At 41.6% G+C, this 18,572-nt stretch overlaps 2 protein-coding genes across 3 annotated transcripts; one reads left to right on the top strand and one right to left on the bottom strand.

The window, feature by feature from the left end:
* The first annotated feature begins 5,754 nt into the window (after window positions 1-5,754).
* On the top strand, window positions 5,755-6,861 carry LOC109741934 (xylanase inhibitor protein 1). Its single transcript, XM_020301024.3, has one exon. The coding sequence runs from the start codon at window positions 5,816-5,818 to the stop codon at window positions 6,728-6,730; it is 915 nt and encodes a 304-aa protein (XP_020156613.1). The 5' UTR covers window positions 5,755-5,815; the 3' UTR covers window positions 6,731-6,861.
* Window positions 6,862-7,198: 337 nt separating this feature from the next.
* LOC109741933 (uncharacterized) lies at window positions 7,199-17,777 on the bottom strand. Of its 2 annotated transcripts, none has more exons than XM_073496429.1 (18): window positions 17,574-17,777; window positions 17,147-17,210; window positions 16,202-16,295; window positions 16,014-16,122; window positions 15,891-15,929; window positions 15,288-15,371; window positions 15,148-15,209; window positions 14,061-14,163; window positions 13,220-13,369; window positions 12,342-12,410; window positions 12,210-12,266; window positions 11,839-12,099; window positions 9,394-9,465; window positions 9,196-9,297; window positions 8,381-8,448; window positions 8,047-8,244; window positions 7,779-7,872; window positions 7,199-7,693 (listed from the first exon to the last, which is right to left on the bottom strand). In XM_073496429.1, the coding sequence occupies exons 2-18, from the start codon at window positions 17,205-17,207 to the stop codon at window positions 7,421-7,423; spliced, it is 1,896 nt and encodes a 631-aa protein (XP_073352530.1). In that variant the 5' UTR covers window positions 17,208-17,210; window positions 17,574-17,777; the 3' UTR covers window positions 7,199-7,420. The 2 variants fall into 2 exon arrangements, with proteins under 2 accessions (XP_073352530.1, XP_020156610.1); XM_020301021.4 differs by having other exon boundaries at window positions 8,047-8,247.
* Between the last annotated feature and the right edge of the window lie 795 nt (window positions 17,778-18,572).

Here is an 18,572-nt window from a genome sequence, read left to right on the forward strand (position 1 = left end):
AGAGTCATCATTTCTCATCCTTGGAAACATTTCTTCTTCTTTTTATTTAAACACTTTGATTAAAGATTTGCAATATTTTAAAATTAGTCATGCACATATCTTCAGCAAGTTACATGAACAAAGCATTAAACCAACATGTACAAGTCCGATGTGTGCACCTTGCTCCCCTTCGATGGCAAGTGACACCGCTAGGAGGAGTGTGCCTTACTTGATCCAAACAACCTGCCAGCGGTTGCGCATATTTTGTATGCCCCATCGATTTGTAAGAAATTTGATAATATGGTCCGTTTGATACCTTTCAATATTTTGCATTCGTTTGATCTTTCTCAGTAACCATGTCAAGAGTAGTCTCTTGAATCATGCCCCCACACACATAGAAGACTTTTTCTACTTCATTGACAATTCTCCTCCCAGCTCTGGTGTGACTTAATTGGTTATACCTGGCAATGGCGGGTTCTTTGCGTCGTTACCCTGATGGCGGCATTGCTCAGAGTTTGCTTAGATTGGATCTCCAGGGTGAAAACCCACGATCCGCGTGGTTATTGGATCTGGCGACAGCGACGCTTTGTGTCGTTTCCTTCTTGAAGGCGTTGCTTTTGGAGAACCCTTCTCGCAGTCCTTGGGATGTCAAAAGATGGTTGGCACCGATGGTTACTGTTGTATATCGTCAATTGTTGTTTTCCTTGCTTCATTTTTTTTCTTCCTCCGCCTAGGCATAGCATTGGTCTTTGTATGACTTTGCACTCTGCCGGGGTGGTTATTCATGTGTGTGCTGTGTTGACTGTGTGCATCCTAATTATGCAGAGGCCAGGTGTGTACTCATTATGATTATATCCCTCGATGCTACTCTATGAGTCAATATAAAACACCCTTTATCGAAAAAATATCGAACTCTATTGCATACGAGTACTCTATTGAATTTAACTGTTTTGTACTGTTTTTGTGGCACTACCCGGTGTATAGGAGCAAGCATTTATTTCACTCAGATTATTTTATTTTTTCATCACACGGCCAATTCTCCCATACTTTTAGTCCGATTTTAAAATTTGTAACACTTTTAACTTTGAACTAATGATTTGATTTAGAATCCATTTGCAGATTCATGTCCATGTCATTTAAATCTCTAAAACAAGATCAAACTTGAACATGTTCTGAACAAGTTTAAATTCAAATCTGATGCCATAATGAAACTTATATGAAATGTGAGACGATACGACAATGAAACCGGAGTGAACCAATAATGAAAACATGCAATAGATAATGTAATGAACCATAATAAAACTTATATCAAGCTTGAGATGAAACATGGATGAATTGTGGAATGAAACAATAACAGAAACATGCAAGGAGGAATGTATGAACAAATACTGAAAACATATAAATTGAAATGGTATGGAAATGATATCGTATAGAAAATATGTGAAGAGGACACTTTTAGTGCCCAACCTAACCATGAAAGATAATTTAACAAGATGATATGAAACTTATTTGAAAACTCTAAAAATAGAAATGAAATCTGAATGCAATAGTATTGAAATCCGGAATGAAAAATTAGCGAAACCATGTAATAGAAAAAATAATGAAACATATAAAAATATGATGAAACACACATGTAATAGTTTCATATAAGTTTTAATATGGTTCATAATTTGAATTTGAATTTTTTTCAAAAGTGTTCAAAATTGATATTGTTTTGAAGATTTAAATATTTTGAATGCTAATATTTAAACAGTTTGTCAATCGGATATTTGGTTCAAAAGATATAATTGGTACAAACTATATAATCAAACCTAAAAGCAGCATGGGTGTAACTATGTGTGGGTTGGTTCAAAAAATGGCTACCTTTTGACTACAAAACATACCCACGAGTCACTTTGCTGTGGTGGCTAATTGCTAGTTCCGGCAAAGAAAAGGCTAATTCTAGTTGTACAACACATGTCATAGTAATAGTATAGCAATTGATAATACTTATCTTGTATGTATACATGCATGGCGTGCATGTAGGACACGGTAAAACCCGATTCCGCGAATGTATCCTTTTGTACGTGTAGCATCCCTTTTTTCTGTTTTCCTTCCGTCCCTGGCGGCTGGAACCCTAGCCGCCGCCAGAGGAGGCTGATCTTCCAACGCCGCTCTCCGGCGGCTCCCCTCCGCCGGCGACCTCGGTCGTCGGTGGTGAGGGGGGTCGCCGGATCCACACGTGTGGATCGCTTTTACTCTCTCGTACTTTAGGTTTTTAGGTTGTTCATCGTCTTTGCTCCGGCGGCGACGATGACAATGCTGAATAAAGATTCTTCAGGTCCTTCACTGACGAGGTCATCGGTCCTATGGTTGGGGTGGATTTGAAAACCAGACTGTTCAAGCAAGGATGGCGTGAAGGCGGCGGCATCCTCGTGGTGGACCTGTGTCCTCGGGCTCCGTCGTTGCGACGGCGTTTGCTCCAGCGTCGGCGCGGAGCTTGGGAGGTAGTCCAGGAGCGGATGCAGATTGTGGTCTGCATCAACGACATCTGGAAGACGGAGCATGTGCTGGGCTCGTGGTTCGTGGATGGCAGATATGGTTTCCTCCTTCGGCGTTTTAGTCGTGGTGGGGTGCCAGATCTGGAGTTCGATGGCGTGTCCGGGGTGTTGCCCCGGTCTGATTCGTTCCACGGCAATGGCTTCACTTTTGGTGAGCCACCTTGAAGGTCCGCAAAGCTGTATATCAGCGATGGAGCCGCGTCGAGCTCGGGTGAGGAGGTGATCCGTCATTTTTTTCTTCAGTGACTGCTGCGGTGGTGCCGGAGGCAGGTGACGGGCATTGGTATCAAGCTCAGAGATGTTCTACTATCTTTTCAGTTTTGTCATGTCGGTCCTTACGTGACTTGTACTTTGTTCTTTGTGATATGAATGAGATACGTATTATCATGCAAAAAAAACCGATTCCGCGAAAATCCTCTCCGGTTGAATGTCCAGTATCCCGCTCGTGGTCGGCAGACATTTGACATGTTGTCCGTTTGGTGAAGCTGACTAGATATCTCCCACAGCCTTTAACATGAAGAAGCGTGCACGCTCAGTTTAAAGCTGCTGAAAAATATTGGCGATCAAGCCAGCCTGGGACGACGATTCTGCTAGACTAAGGGGGTGTTTGGTTCAGGAATTTTTTAGTCCCAGAGACTAGAAAGTCCATAGGAACCAAACAGGAGGGACTTTTTTTACAGGGACTAGAAAAAGACTCTACTAGAGAGTCTCTTTTTATTAGTCCCTGGACTAGAAAAAGTCCTAGGACTTCTGAACCAAACACCCCCAATTCCTCCACGTGAAAACCGGCTCACTATCAGTGCGGCACGCCGGAAGCAATGCAGCGAAAATCAACCTGATGTTACTCTTGCTTGCCCAACTCAAAGTCTAAAAGCATGTCTAGTAGAGCCCTTAAACCCTAAAAAAACAAAAATAACCTTTTTTACGAGTTGGGCGAAAAAAAACGCGTAGATTAGAACCCCTTAACCCTTAAACCCTTAAAAAAAATTAAGGATCGAACCTGCAAACCCTCTCCCAACCTATAGAAGTGAGGATTGGGGGGCAAAATCTACCCCAACCCTCACTTCAATCCGGCCACGCGCGGGAGGGAAATTTCTCGTCCCCAACCTCCTCCTGCGCCTCCCCCGAGCCGCCGCCGGCCGCATCTCGGGCCGCCGCCGTCGTCCCGCCCCCGCGCCGACCCGAGCCGCCTCCGGCCGCATCTCGGGCCGCCGCGGCCGTCCCGCCCCCGAGCTCCTCCACCGCCGCCGGTCGCATCTCGGGCCACCGCCGCCCTGAGCTCCTCCACCGCCGCCCCGAGCTCCTCCACCGCCCCGAGCTCTTCCACACCGCGGGCCTCCTCCACCGCGGGCCGTCCAAGGTGAGCTCCCCTGCTCCTCCTCCCTCTGTCTCCACACTGCCGGCCTCCTCCACAGCGAGCTCCAGCCAGCCCTGTTTCCTGTATTTTTGTTACAGAGCAACACTACATTTTTTGTTTTGTGTTGTGTAGATGGATGTGTTGTCCGATGATTCCGGTTGGTCGTCATCGGACGATTCGGACATTGAGGACTTGCTTCAAGACGATGACGTCGAGATGATGGGCCTCCTCCTCGACGTGCAAGAGTTTGAAGACTGCGTGAAGGTTATGGATCAGAGGAGAGGGTCGAAGATGGGGCGAGTCACCATCTACCGGAACCGCTGTCTCGGACACGAACATTTGATGCGAGACTACTTCGCGGAGGTACCGACATACCCACCTTGCCTCTTCCGGAGAAGGTACCGAATGCGCCGTAGTTTGTTTGTGAAAATTGTCACCGATTGTGAGGCCGCCTCAGATTACTTCAAGCGTCGTAGATCCGCTGCCAGTATCATGGGGTTTAGTGCGTACCAAAAGATATCGACTGCAATGCGGGTGCTCGCCTATGGCATACCCGCGGACTATACGAACGAGTATCTTCGCATTGGACAAGATACAACCACGGCGCCTGTTCGTAGGTTTGCAAAATTGGTCATCCGGTTGTATGGTGATGAGTATATTCGGGCACCCAACGAGGAAGATACAAAGAGATTGATGGAGATGAATGAAAAAAGGGGATGGCCGGGGATGCTTGGTAGTCTTGATTGCATGCATTGGAAATGGAAAAATTGTCCAAAGGCATGGCAAGGAATGTATTGCGGTAAAAGCCGTGATGCTACCATTGTGCTTGAGGCCGTGGCATCGGAGGACACATGGATTTGGCATGCATTTTTTGGTTTGCCGGAAACACTCAATGATATCAGTGTGCTCAATAGATCTCCTTTGTTCAAAAGATTAGTTTCTGGGGATGCTCCAACTTGCAACTACAAAATAATGGACAATGAGTACTCAATGGGATACTATCTCACCGATGGAATTTATCCCGATTGGGCAACTCTTGTGAAGTCCATCAAGGAGAAAAATGGGGTGCCCTTAACCAGAAAAGAGGCTCATTTCACCAAGGCACAAGAGGCAGCCCGCAAGGATATTGAGAGAGCTTTCGGTGTTTTGCAAGCAAGATTTGCCATAGTTCGGGGTCCAGCTCGTTTTTGGGACAAAAAAACCTTGGAGAACATCATGAAATGTTGTGTGATTCTACACAACATGATCATCGAGGATGAGAGAGGGTTAAAACTGCCTTGTTTCTATGACAATGTTGGTACTCGTGTGCAACCGGAAAGAAACCCTTGTCGCGTACAAGCTTTTCTTGAAGCACATCGTCAGATTGAGGATGCAAATACTCATGGTCAGCTCCGGGATGATCTAGTAGAGCACCAGTGGCAGTTGGCTGGGCGGCGCCAAGGCCTATGATCTACCTTTGTTTACTTTTCTATGTCCTATTTGATTCGAACAATTATTATAATTTGCTTCAAAACATTGTTGTAATAAATTGAATGATTATTATGTGTTTGAAAGTACTATTCGATGTTATTGAGATGATGAAAATTGTGATATGTCAAATGACAGTTTAAGGGTTGGGGTTGGGGCAAAAACTAGAACCCTCAAACCCAACCCTTATAACGTCCCTGTTTTTCAACTCTTAAAAATGTTAAAAATGGCCAATTCTTAATCCTTAAAACTAGTTTTAGATTTGAGGGTTTGAGGACTTTACTAGACATGCTCTAAAGGGGTGCTCCAGTCAGCTACAGCTGCCTAGCCCTAGCGGAGCTCAGTTCCACGTGTCGATATGTCTCTCTGTATCTGCCTCCAAAATCCCCTATATATACCCCGTTCGAGCTAAATAACCCTTCATCCAAACAAGCGAAGACAAGCTACTAGCCAGTACTTGGAGAAACCAACAATGGCGCCGCTCGCAGCCCGGAGGCCAGCCTGCCTCCTGGCCCTCCTCTCCGTCGCCGCGGCCTTATTCCTGACCCCGACGGCCTTGGCGGCGGGGGGAAAGACCGGCCAGGTGACGGTGTTCTGGGGACGGAACAAGGCCGAGGGCTCCCTGCGTGAGGCCTGCGACTCCGGTATGTACACCATGGTCACCATGTCCTTCCTCGACGTCTTCGGCGCCAACGGCAAGTACCACCTCGACCTCTCCGGCCATGACCTCTCCTCCGTCGGCGCCGACATCAAGCACTGCCAGTCCAAGGGCGTCCCTGTCTCCCTCTCCATCGGCGGCTACGGCACCGGCTACTCGCTGCCGTCCAACCGCTCCGCGCTCGACCTCTTCGACCACCTCTGGAACTCCTACTTCGGCGGGTCCAAGCCGAGCGTCCCCCGCCCCTTCGGCGACGCGTGGCTCGACGGCGTCGACCTCTTCCTGGAGCACGGCACGCCGGCGGACCGCTACGACGTGCTGGCGCTGGAGCTGGCCAAGCACAACATCCGCGGGGGCCCGGGGAAGCCGCTGCACCTGACGGCGACGGTCCGGTGCGGGTACCCGCCGGCGGCGCACGTGGGGCGGGCGCTGGCGACGGGGATCTTCGAGCGCGTCCACGTGAGGACCTACGAGAGCGACAAGTGGTGCAACCAGAACCTTGGGTGGGAGGGCTCGTGGGACAAGTGGACGGCGGCGTACCCGGCCACCCGGTTCTACGTCGGGCTCACGGCGGACGACAAGTCCCACCAGTGGGTACACCCCAAGAACGTCTACTACGGCGTCGCGCCGGTGGCGCAGAAGAAGGACAACTACGGCGGCATCATGCTCTGGGACCGATACTTCGACAAGCAGACCAACTACAGCAGCTTGATCAAGTACTACGCCTGAGCTCCTGTACTTCCACAAGCCACGCTTCTTGCATCACCGTCGGTTTGATCCTGATGTACTGTTGCAAACGAGAACAAAGTGAGGCTTGTACTTGGATATAATAAATAAATAATTGAACAGTTGGTCGTACAGATCTCTGGTTTAATCATCAACTCCATCACTTAATTGCTTGTGTTTTTATCTGTAGTTGAGTGATACTTCCTCCATCTCAAAATAAGGCCCTGTTTGGAGGGACCATCTCAAAATAAGGCCCTGTTTGGATCCCTCCGCTCCCCAACTGCAGCTCTAAGTGTCTTAATTTTGTACTAATTTAGTATCTCAACTTTGTGCTACCTTTAATACAAAATTGTACGGAGGGAGTATGTTACAACTGTGCCTTCACTTGTCAAGTACCGCTTAGCGAATTTGCGGAACAAACTCTTGTCATCTTTTGCGATTAAAAATGGCACAAACGCTCACTCATGTATGTAATTTGTCAACAAGTACTAGCTGGTAATTTTGACATGCAAAATCATCAGTTTGCAGGATTTACCATCTCTTTGGCATGCAAACCATCAGGTTTATATACAAACATTTTGCAGCAGTTTCCACTTCCGCATATTTACAGAGTAGCAGTACACAGTAAGAAATCAACTCAAGCGGACAATTCTCTCTCAAGATTAAATTGTATACATGCTTCTGAATCTTTAATCATTTCTTGAACATAAAGCTCTCTCTGAGGATATCCGCAGCTAATATAAGTAGCTCCAACATCTCCATGCTAGCGGAACCAAGGGGGTCCGCCTTTTCAGATTTTGATGATTTAGGCGAGCCTGAAGTGATACCACCTGATGAATCCCCTGACCAGCTTACTGGGAGAACGACGCCCAGAGCCGTTCTCATAAGGTTCGCTTCTGTTATAAGACTGCTCAGTGCTTCATAACTACTCTCCAAAGAACAGCCGGATTTGACATCATCATATACCTGACAAAAAATGGTTAGGACACAAAAAATGGGTATCACATATTACTGCTAAAGCTAATAATTCAATTAAAGAAAAATGCCCTACCTTCATAAGCACTCTGTGCAGCCTATGAACCAAAGAAGTGAGATGTTCCATAGTAGCAACACTTTCCAAAAGGGTAGCATTTTCAACTTTCATCCTGTCATAAAGTAGCATGAAATTTAAAAAATTCACAGAACAAAATTGTAAGTGCAGAGAAGATTATGGCAAAAATAGTCTAGGATGCAGCATATTGGGGTCATATTTAGCTAATAGAAAGACTAAGTTTGATGGGAATGAACCAAAAAAGTAATTTGTGTGTATTATCACAAACCTTGATAGATCTACTGAGCACCCTCTACACACTGTCTGATCATTTCCACGAGAGCTCTCATGCCCAGTATTATTTTCCTTTTTTATCCATTGTCTTAGAGATGTTCTGTTAAGAATAGTCTTCAGCATCCCTTGTTGGTCATGCCCAGAAGTGATTTTTGGAGTATCAACAATACCATGACCATCATTTGCAGTAGAGCTGCTGTATAAGAAGAAAATATATATATAGTGATAAGAAGAAGAATGTATATTACACCCAGGAAAAGGTACTCAAAATGTTAAGTAAAAATCACAAACATGATCCAGTATGATGATTTGCTGCACATAAACCTTACCATTTCAGGAGATAAGCTTCTTTCAGTTTTGCTAACTCCATCAGGACCTTCACCTTTTCATCTTTAACCTGTATAGAACAGATGCAAGCAAGTTACGAGATGTGCATCCGATGTTGCATGCTCTAGTATGTACCCTTAAGATAAACTTCTAAGATGCTGTGAAGAGAAGAGTCCAAGAGGAAAATAGACAAACAGAATGGCCTATTTGCATACTAAATCCAGCTTCATCCGTGCCTCTATAAAGTCCTTGATATTTGCTGGAGCGTTAATTGCAAAATAATGTAAGTTTTTTGCACTAGCTCCAAACATGTGATACACTGAAGGTGTTGAACAGATCTAATTGTTTCATAGACCATCATAGTAATAATCGTTAACCAGTGTTAATGGTGTAGTCCTTGCATCTATGTAAACTAGCCACGCGTCTGTGTACGCCAATGAACTCAGTCAAATTCAAAACACCATCGGAGGTCGACAACTAGTCGAGCCTTTGGTGACATGGCTAAACAAGTACGGTAGACCTAGCTCTCACAGTTGTGCATTGACTGCTGCCGATGCTGAACAGCAGCCGGCTCCGGTCCGGTTCTACAATAGGACTTCACCAGATTTTACCCTAACAACCACACCTCTAATTTTGCATTTCCAGAAAATACTGATTCTAGTAGGAAAAAATGGACTGACATAATATTCGTGACAGTGTCACATGAAATTTCTCCATATACTTTACAATTTAAAGCACTCAGCATAACTCAAGATTCATAAGACTGTAAAGATTGTAAAAGGAAAATAACGGCCATCAAAAGTGTAGGAAATACTACTTGAGATAAGTTCTTCTGAAGGTCCTCTATAATAGCTTGGTTCTTCTGTTTTTCCAACAGGTATCTTTCTTGTTCCTGTGAGAAAAGCATAAGCGCCTCCATCTGTGGTAGATTTCAACATAATGTGAGATTATTTAATATAAAGAAAGGCCCATATGAGAATTACAAGCAGAAAGAAGCACCAGGATAACGCTGTACCTTCTCCTGCAAAGTTTGAGCAAGTGCTTTTGAATCATCAAATGTTGTAGAATAACCTGTAGGAACATCACCCTACAATATACGCAATAACAGGTTACGTCATATAAGTGTAAAGAGAATTGTGACGTCCAGTCTTCAGGGAACTACTCCCTCTGATCCTTTCTAGATGTACTCCCTCCGTTCCTAAATATAAGTCTTTCTAGAGATTCTAATGTGGACTACATACGGAGCAAAATGAGTGAATCTACACTCTACAATATACATCCGTATGTAGTCTTTCTTAAAATCTCTAAAAAGACTTGTATTTAGGAACGGAGGGAGTATTAATTTTTGAGTTAATTACACTTTTGATACATGCACTTGCCCTCGATGTACAGATTCATACATAAACTTGAAAAATGGCACAAATCTGTTCTACAACTTGTGTTTCGGATACGTTTAAGTACATTTCCATCGTTTACCGTTTACTCTACATGCCAGGTGGCCCACACTCCATATCTGCGTGTGGGTCCCACCTGTCAGTGTCATAGAAAGAAATAGAAACGTAGCAAAAAGCAATTCAACCAGCAGAACTCGAACTTGCGACGTCGCGTAGCGAGCTTCAGGCGTTAGCCAGTGCACCGGATGCATTTGTTGTTAGTACAAACATACGGTCCATTATATATTTTATTAGGTAAATTGATTCAAATTCAGAATGTGTATTGCACGGGATTTACTGCGTGCGTGCGTTTTTCATCTCCGTTTTTCCCCGGTCGACCGGTTATCAAAAATTTAGGTGAGCCCCAAATGTTTTTGATATCGTTCAAAAAATTATTTATTTTCAATTTAAAAGGTCAGATAATGTCAAATAGAGCTCGTATTCATATGTTTTCACATTAAAAATAATCTTCCAAGTGATAAGGCGCACGAAACATCTTACAAAAACTGGACCTTTCCAGAGTTACATTCAACATTCTTTATAAGAAAAAATGGACGAGGCACCATAGCAATGCCTTGAACCCGCACCCCTCTGAATAAACAAGTGAAGCTGGCCGCTAGAACAGGAGGCAGAATTTGTCATATATGGGGTTAAAAGGAATATATGTTTACACTAAAAAGATTGAATTCAAAATTGTTTTGAAATTTTGAACGAAAAATCCCAAAACCTCTGAGTTTTTCGGAAACTGTTTTTTCCGGTCCCTCCCGGAATAAAACCTCTGAGTTTTTCGGAAACTGTTTTTTCCGGTCCCTCCCGGAATAAAACCTAAAAAGAGTTTTAAAAAATATTGTTCGAACCCCTTGTGCAGCGCCTATTTGGCTTCAGATCAATTGTTTCCTTGCTATCCAAAAAGTTAACTATGTGTAACACTAACAAATAGTAGCAGGTGGTGTAGTGGTTGGCTTCTGGAGCGTGATAGGTAACGCGCCGAGATAGATTCCTACTGTGCGCAATTGTTTTGCTATATTTTTATTTGTTTCTTTCTTTGGCACTGACAGATGGGCCCTATGCGCAGGTATTGAGTGTGGGCCAACTGGCATGCAGAGTTTAACGGAGTGTTGATGGCAAACGACAGAAATGTACTTGAATGTACCTGAAACACATTGTATGACCGATTTGTGTCATTTTTCAAGTCTATGTATGAATCTGTACATCAAGTGCAAGTTTATGTATCAAAAGTGTAATTAACTCTTAATTTTTTTCAAAAGTCAAATTTCTCTATCCTTCACCAAGTTTCTAGAAAAGATGTAACATCTAAAAAAAGGAATCGGTACTATTAGATACATCATGAAATTTATTTTCATATTTTCTTTATTTAGTATTGTACATATTGGTAGTCTTTTCTATAAACTTGGTCAAGGAGAGAAAAGTTTAACTTCTGAAAAAAAATACACCTTATAAAAGGAACGGAAGAGTAGGCAAAGGATGTTGTGTATTATTCAAACAATACTCATGTATTACCTCTGTCCCAAATGTTTTTACTTGGAGTTGCAAAAATCAATCCCAAATGCTTTTGGAATTGATTTTGCATAAGAAAGGGTATGCCAAATTAGTTCCAACGCGCCCAACTAAAATACAGTACTACAGTATTACTTGAGTAATGTGCAGCATCCTTTGCCTTTAAAAAAATGAACCCCCGAAAAACAGGATGTTACAAGAAATGTTTTCTTCGGGAAAAAGAGGGGAACACATCAACAAAGTACCTATCTAAAAAAAGCAAGGACATGGTATCTTGCTTACACAAGATAAATAGTCGATCTGATTTAAATGTAAAAAAGAAGTATGCCAACCCAGGATATATTCATTAAGGTGTTCTGGAGATTTGACACTATTAAGTAATTTATCAATTTCTTCACAAGTTACACTATAACTCGTGAGCACAAATCTAGATCGAGGAAAAGGTTCCGAGAGGAAGTGGTTCCGCATAAAAGCAAGACTTGAGAAAGTTCATTATGTTCTGAACAAACCTTGGGGATGGTTTCAGGGCCAATATCCATAGTAACATGCACGTCTTTACAACTACTGTCACAGCATTGCATCTTCTCAACAGGGTTACCAATGATCTCAGCATTGATGCAAATTTGAGTTAACTTGTCTTGAATCTCATTAACAGCCGTGCTTAACAGAAGTGATTCTTCTTCCAATATTTTCATAATTTCAGCCCTTTGATGTGTATAGACTTTTTGAAGAGCTGACAGACCATCTCTCATAAGATCATCATTGAGTGCCTGCATTCCGAAGTGTATACATCATTAAGCGCATTAAGGTGCATTTCATCATTGAGCGCATTAAGGTGCCGTCAGAAAAAAAAATGATATGATAAGTTGAATTTTTATACCTGTTTCTTTTCCAGTGTTCGTACATTTCTTTGCAAGTGCTGTTCAATTTCGAAACTCTGGACATCCAAATGACAGATCTCTTAGGAAAGCCGAAAAACTATTTGTCTCTGCTATGGATAAACTTAACTTACCATTCTTAGATTGCTTTGCAGCTTAGATATTTTAGCTTTAAGCGACTCATTCTCCTGTTCTAGAGATGCCTGCATAAAAAAGATCATTGAATGTGTATAAAACTAGAAACAATAAAATTATTGAAACTGTCAAGTAACAAAAAGAAGTTTGCTGGTTTGCCGCTTGTAAAGAAGCATACAAGGCTTATGTTATTAATTTATCTATTTATTAATGTTGCCCAATCAGAACGTCTTACTAAGTTTAACTGATTATGTCTATACCATACTTCGGTACATTCCACTATTCCAGCCATTTAAATATATAATAATGCAGAATGTGGAAACTTCTACACTACCAGTGGAGCATCGATTTTGCAAATGAGAATTTTTGACAGCCAGGTCCTTTTGTATATCTGAGACCACATTGCTTAATTTAGGCAGAGAGGACATGATCATCTCTAGCAGAGTCGAACCTATAAATAGAATAACTATTTACTTACAATCCTGAAAACCATCAGACATGCAACTACTTTGTAATTTCTGTCTCCGCGTAAGGTGCTGTAATTTATACTAGAGAAAGCTAAAGTTCAAAGTAGAGATGCTTCCTATTAGAATTTTAGAAAAACGTGATAACTGACATCAAAGTTTAACACGTCCCTATCTTTTGCATTTCTTAGGTTCCCAAAATAAACTTAACCAGACAAACATATCCTACAATAGTGGATTATAAAAATTCAACAGAAGTATTAGATACTCCCTCCGTCCCAAAATACTAAATCGGTGACGCTTATTTTGGGACGGAGGGATTATATTTTAAACTGGAAGAACAGTGAAAAATTAAAACATATCAATCTGCAAGCGAATTATTATCTCTCATGGATAAAGTGATTTAAGTTTACAATGTACTTCGAAGTTGAGGTTTCGCCATCCAGGTTGAAACTCCAACTGTCAGCAGAATCATCTAGAAGAATTGAGCATTTCTCTTCAAAAGTAATGTTTGAAGGGCATTCACATTCCCTCGAACGAACTTCATAGAATTTTTTAATAACCTGAAACAGAATCAAACATCAAACTCCCAGTCAAGAAAGGATCAATTCTGATATATACTGGGCGGTGCAAATGATGCGAACTGAACACGTCAAATCAGCATGAAAGAGGGCAGATCCCAATTGGATTTTTTTTATCTAAAATATACCGAGTGTAGATGGCGAGGTACAGACAACCACATAGATTAGAAATAAAAAATATGCAGTAGGTCAAGGAAATTATTTTACACTCAGGAGTCCATCAAAAACACTCAATAATATACGTCCTACTTAGTGAAATTTACATTAGAAAGTTGGATGGGAAAAATGGGCTAGACTACTTAAATCCTGACATTATTCAGGATTTTGACAGTAAGCCATATTTTGCATTTCGTTTTTCATTCTCTCGTTGGGCCCACTACTCAGTGACACAGCCCAGTGGCAAAAATTAAATGCACAATGGCAAAAGTAAAATTTACAGACTTATAGTGGTAAGATTTTCCCTTTAAATCCTTCATTGAACAGAAAAATTTACCAGATAATCATTGTCGACACAGCAACACAAAACATGCACACATCCAAGAGAGATTTAGGATGCTCTTTTAGTTCTCAACTAAAATCTGGTACTTTTTCAGTATAAAAAAAAAACCTTTTAAGTGAACTTGCACAGATTTATGCTGGTAGTAATGGCAATAAGAATCAAAAGCATGCTTACATTCAAGGAAGATTCTGTATGCGCTTTTAGTTCTGTCAACTCCATTTGCAGGGCATCGTTCAAACGTTTCTGATCTTCCATTGCAGTTTGATATTCTCTCGTCCTGCCAATTAACAATCATGATACTCTGCACGTATCTGAAAGGTGCAGCAAATCTAGGACATTCTCCATTCAGTTGTCGAATGTGGGACCCTTAAATAAAGCCTATGTGAAGTGTAGTTGTGATTTAAGAAACTACCAAATACAGAAACAGAAAGAATAAGTTCTGTGGTCACCACCCGAACGATATACTGCCTCTGTCCCATATTAATTGACGCTCAAACGGATGTATCTAGCAGTAAAATACGTCTAGATACATCCGTTTCAGCGTCAATTTAATATCGGACGAGGGAGTAATTGTGTAAAGAATGTACAGTTAAACTTTGTGTCAGTACATTTAGACTATGGTACGCATATCTCGTTAGAGATGGGCAGCACAAATTTTAACTCGCACCGGAAGTTAAGAAAATTTAAGCACTGCCAAAATAAGGCCATGTACAATGCTAGGTGCTTAGAAAAATAAATCTGTTTTGCTTTAAGCACAAGTGGTTATTTGTAGAGTACAGGTGCTTAGAAAAATAAATCGGTTTTGCTTTAGACACCTCTGGTACACAAATAAGCACTGGTGCTTAAGAAAACAATGGTTTGTTTTTCTAAGCACTGCTCTAAGCTCCTAGCATTGTACATGGTCTAAGATTCCACTTTCCTCGCTAAACAAGAGAACATTGTTCCAAACTTAACTAGTGCCCTTTTTTTATTAGGATGTGTTTCATAATATGTGCAGTTGCAGGTCTGTCAATGCACCAGCCAACATTGATATCGGATGCTGGCCATTTTACAACCAACAAACTCACATTCAAAAAGAAAAACCCTGCAAGACCACTTATTTGTCAAGATCTTTAATACTGTAGATACCAGTCAGTTTCCATTATACTCGCCTCTGGGGAACTTGGTGAAACGACACATTAACATTTCATCTTCCTTAAATAATTATATCTTAAATACCAGAGAACAGTTCAAGACATGTGAAATAGGAAATGAGTTGTACCTTTCCTCAAAGGTAGCGCACATTTTTAACCCTGCTTCTTCTCGCTCCTTTGCTTTCTCACACTACCAATTTCAAATGTCATGTGTAAAGCATTACATCTTTAGATACAGAATTGACTTAATAAGTAAATCAAGAAGAACCTCCAACAATGAACCATCTCGTTCAGCAAATGCTTGAGCAACGCTGCTCTGGAAAAACCTCACTTGCTGCTCTAGCTCCTTGGTCTGCATTGTCATTGCAGGATAGAAGGTCATTTCCACAATAAGCTAGATTTCTTGTAAACAGAAATTAGGAGGTTAAAGAATTAGTGACCTAAATTCCACAAAATATCAAGTTTTAAGTAAGCATATGAGGCCTTTATTATCTATTTCAAGTTAACTGAAGTGAAATTAATGTTAAGCAAAGGCCCCAAAGGGTACCTTCTCTAAAAAGACCAACCAAGACTCGGAATATGCCTATCATGCTTGAAATGATATTTTACTTTCAGGCTGCAGATTTTGAATAAGCACAATTGTTAGTGTTTTGTTTAGTTGTGCAGTGTCTGAATGATATGTGGGTCTAGCTATAGGTGAGCATAGATATGTCATTCCATGTTCAAGCTCAAGGGACTTCACTCCCTATACTACTTGTACGTGGATGATGGAGAACAAGTATAATTATCTGCCACTAAACATTAGTTGGCAAAAGTTACAACATTATTGACAAAACAACAACACTCGATTGTACAAGTCAAAGTATGAAACCTTTGATAGCTCAGCACCATATAAATCAGCAAGCTGGCTCTGAAATTTAAGTAAAGCAATCATTAGAAGAAAGAAAAAGAAAAGCAGATACAAACAATAGTACAGCGAGGAAGAGAAGCACACCTTAACTCGATAAGCCTCAGCAAGCTCCTCTTGCAAATTTTGGTTCTCTCTTAAGCATCCACTTAACTTCTTCTGAAGGATCTCAATATCCTGCTCCAGAGCTGTTGTCCTGGATAGTTAAAACAAAACATTGGTTTACTTGCACTACAATGATAACAATGGAACATGGACAGAACCTATGGAAGCACCTCTGAGAAAGCATTCGAGTTGCAACAGAAACATAACCAGGCCCAGCTTGTTGCATACACAATTGCTCGATATCTTTTCTCAGTTCATCACGTTCTGACAAACAAAGAATATTTCAATCAATAAGTGTACGCCTATACCCCCACATAAAAGAAATACAAGAATGAAAACTGGAACTACTCCCAAAACAACTAGTCTACATGAGCAACTTTGAGAAAACAGAACATGGTGTTCTCTCCATTCAAAAGGTCATCAATCTGAAGTATGAGAAAATAGGTACATTGATCTTCCATTGAAAATCTCTGATTACTAGTAACATCTGCCAATAGTTTCCAACATGTTAACCATGTACACATGACATCCAAAGGAAGCAACACTGCGGAGTACTAAGATACTCCTATGACTGAACAAAGCTGTAGAAGGTTGGAATTATTATAAAGACTCATAATGTCTATCAGAAACAATGGAACATAATTAGCCAAGGACTTCAGCAGCTACTTCATGTACTTTCCCAAATTGTACAGCAAGCCACCATTAACAGAGTGAAAGAAATTTAAAAAAAAACTATTGCATTCTTCGCAAAAATTATCTACTCAAATATGCGAGAATAGCTGAGTTATGACAGGGCACATATTAGTGAAGGAACTCTAGTGCATTATCCGCTTTTATATCTTGAGGTCATTATTGAAGGAAGCCAGGAACTAGTACGATTCCCCCTGAATTTCCATTGGAGTGCCTCTATTCCAAAAAGGGGTGAGGGTCCTGAATTGAACTACTTGCACAGAGAAAACAATGTAGCCAAACTAATCACTAATCTGCAGGCTGAAGTGTTATATATAATGAGAGCAACTTCTATTGGCACAGGAAACAATCAGTATGTTAGGGTTATCACTGAAAGTATAAACGAATGAATGATAATCTTGTATATGACAGATATGAGTGAGTACCCCGCTGGAGTTCTTCAACTCGACGAGTTAATACCTCACCATCGTATGGCTTCTCATCCATTTTCTACAGAAAAACAGATAGAATAAGACTAATGTTCTTGAATAAAAATGCAAATGAATTGATATCCTACATGCCATAATGTAACATAAACATCAAAGCCGTGCAATGGAAGCCTCAAGTTCTGAGCACAAAATAGTAGTAATACCGCAGGCTTGCAGTGAAGCAGGGGTGATCCCCTAGACCCGCTTCTTCCTACCAAAGCAGAAGTGGAAGAAAAAATGTGCTGCAGCACAGGGGACATGGACGGATTTCTCCCAAGATTCCGGACTCGGAATCGCCACAATTGCACCAACGCGGACGAAACCCTAGCCTCCTAATCGGGCCAAAAATGAAGCATAGGTTCGACTGGGATTCAGCAAAGCCTACCTTGAATCCACACGGACTTATGGCCGGGTTCGTCTCCTCCACGTAGTCGTCGAGAAGAGCACCGCCGCTCGCTTCGCCGCCGGCTCCGAGGAGGACAAGACGAGGTTTTGAGAGCTGTCTCAAAACCAGATGGTCGCTCCTCGTGGCCTCACATGCGGAGCCTGAGAGGCGGGCCAGAGCGGCTTCGGTCTACAAGTGCAGAATATCGTGCAAGCAAAATGCTGACGTGGCAAAATAATTAGGACACGTGTGGTGGAAGCCAAACCCGCCCACACGCCCTATAACACGGAAAAGAATTATATGAGACCAGGACTCACGGGCTAGCATGTGAGACCCACCCTGATGGATGACACGTGGCATTTATAAATCACAAAACATCTACCCCACCCTCACTTAAAATCAGGGGAGAGATTATATGCTTTTATGATTTGTGAATGCCACGTGTCATCCGTCAGTGTGGGTCTCACCTGCTAGCCAGTGAGACCTGGTCTTATATAATTTTTTTCCCTATAACACACAGAGTGCATCACGTCATCGCATGCATGTATGTGAGAATCTTTTTGGATTTTCAGTTTTTAAAATATTTTATCTCTTAAATGAAAAATCCGATTGAAGATCCTTTTCATCATTAAATCCCTCGCAACGGGATCTTCGAAACTAGATCTCATATCAATATATTTCGACGAATTTTTTTTGGTTAAAAGTTGTCATGTCTATTGCACATGAATTGCCACGATGTTTGCATTGAAGTTGTCATGATATGTTTCAGCTATTTTCTTTTACATCTAAAAGTAAATTTTGACATATTATAAAACGGGGAATTAAGAAATTAGACTTGCCATGAACCATAAACTAAAATTGCCATGATACATGCACTTAAAATTGTCATGGTTCATAAAAAAATAATTTTCATGGTCAAAGTGCTGGAATTGCCATCATCAAAAATTGCAGTGTAAACCCCATGCTCTACAAATTAAAATTGCCACATCGCAACTTTAG

Source organism: Aegilops tauschii, chromosome 4, assembly GCF_002575655.3.
Source record: "Aegilops tauschii subsp. strangulata cultivar AL8/78 chromosome 4, Aet v6.0, whole genome shotgun sequence".
Classification (NCBI taxonomy): domain Eukaryota; kingdom Viridiplantae; phylum Streptophyta; class Magnoliopsida; order Poales; family Poaceae; genus Aegilops; species Aegilops tauschii.

Excerpts from the sequence above, each read along its gene's own strand:
- LOC109741934 (XM_020301024.3), top strand. The coding sequence starts at position 5,816 with ATGGCGCCGCTCGCAGCCCGGAGGCCAGCCTGCCTCCTGGCCCTCCTC.
- LOC109741933 (XM_020301021.4), bottom strand. The coding sequence starts at position 17,207 with ATGGATGAGAAGCCATACGATGGTGAGGTATTAACTCGTCGAGTTGAA. Across the intron at positions 15,930-16,013 it reads CTGAGGCTTATCGAGTTAAG|AGCCAGCTTGCTGATTTATA; the intron begins GTGTGCTTCTCT and ends CTTAAATTTCAG. Across the intron at positions 7,694-7,778 it reads TGCACAGAGTGCTTATGAAG|GTATATGATGATGTCAAATC; the intron begins GTAGGGCATTTT and ends ATTTTTTGTCAG.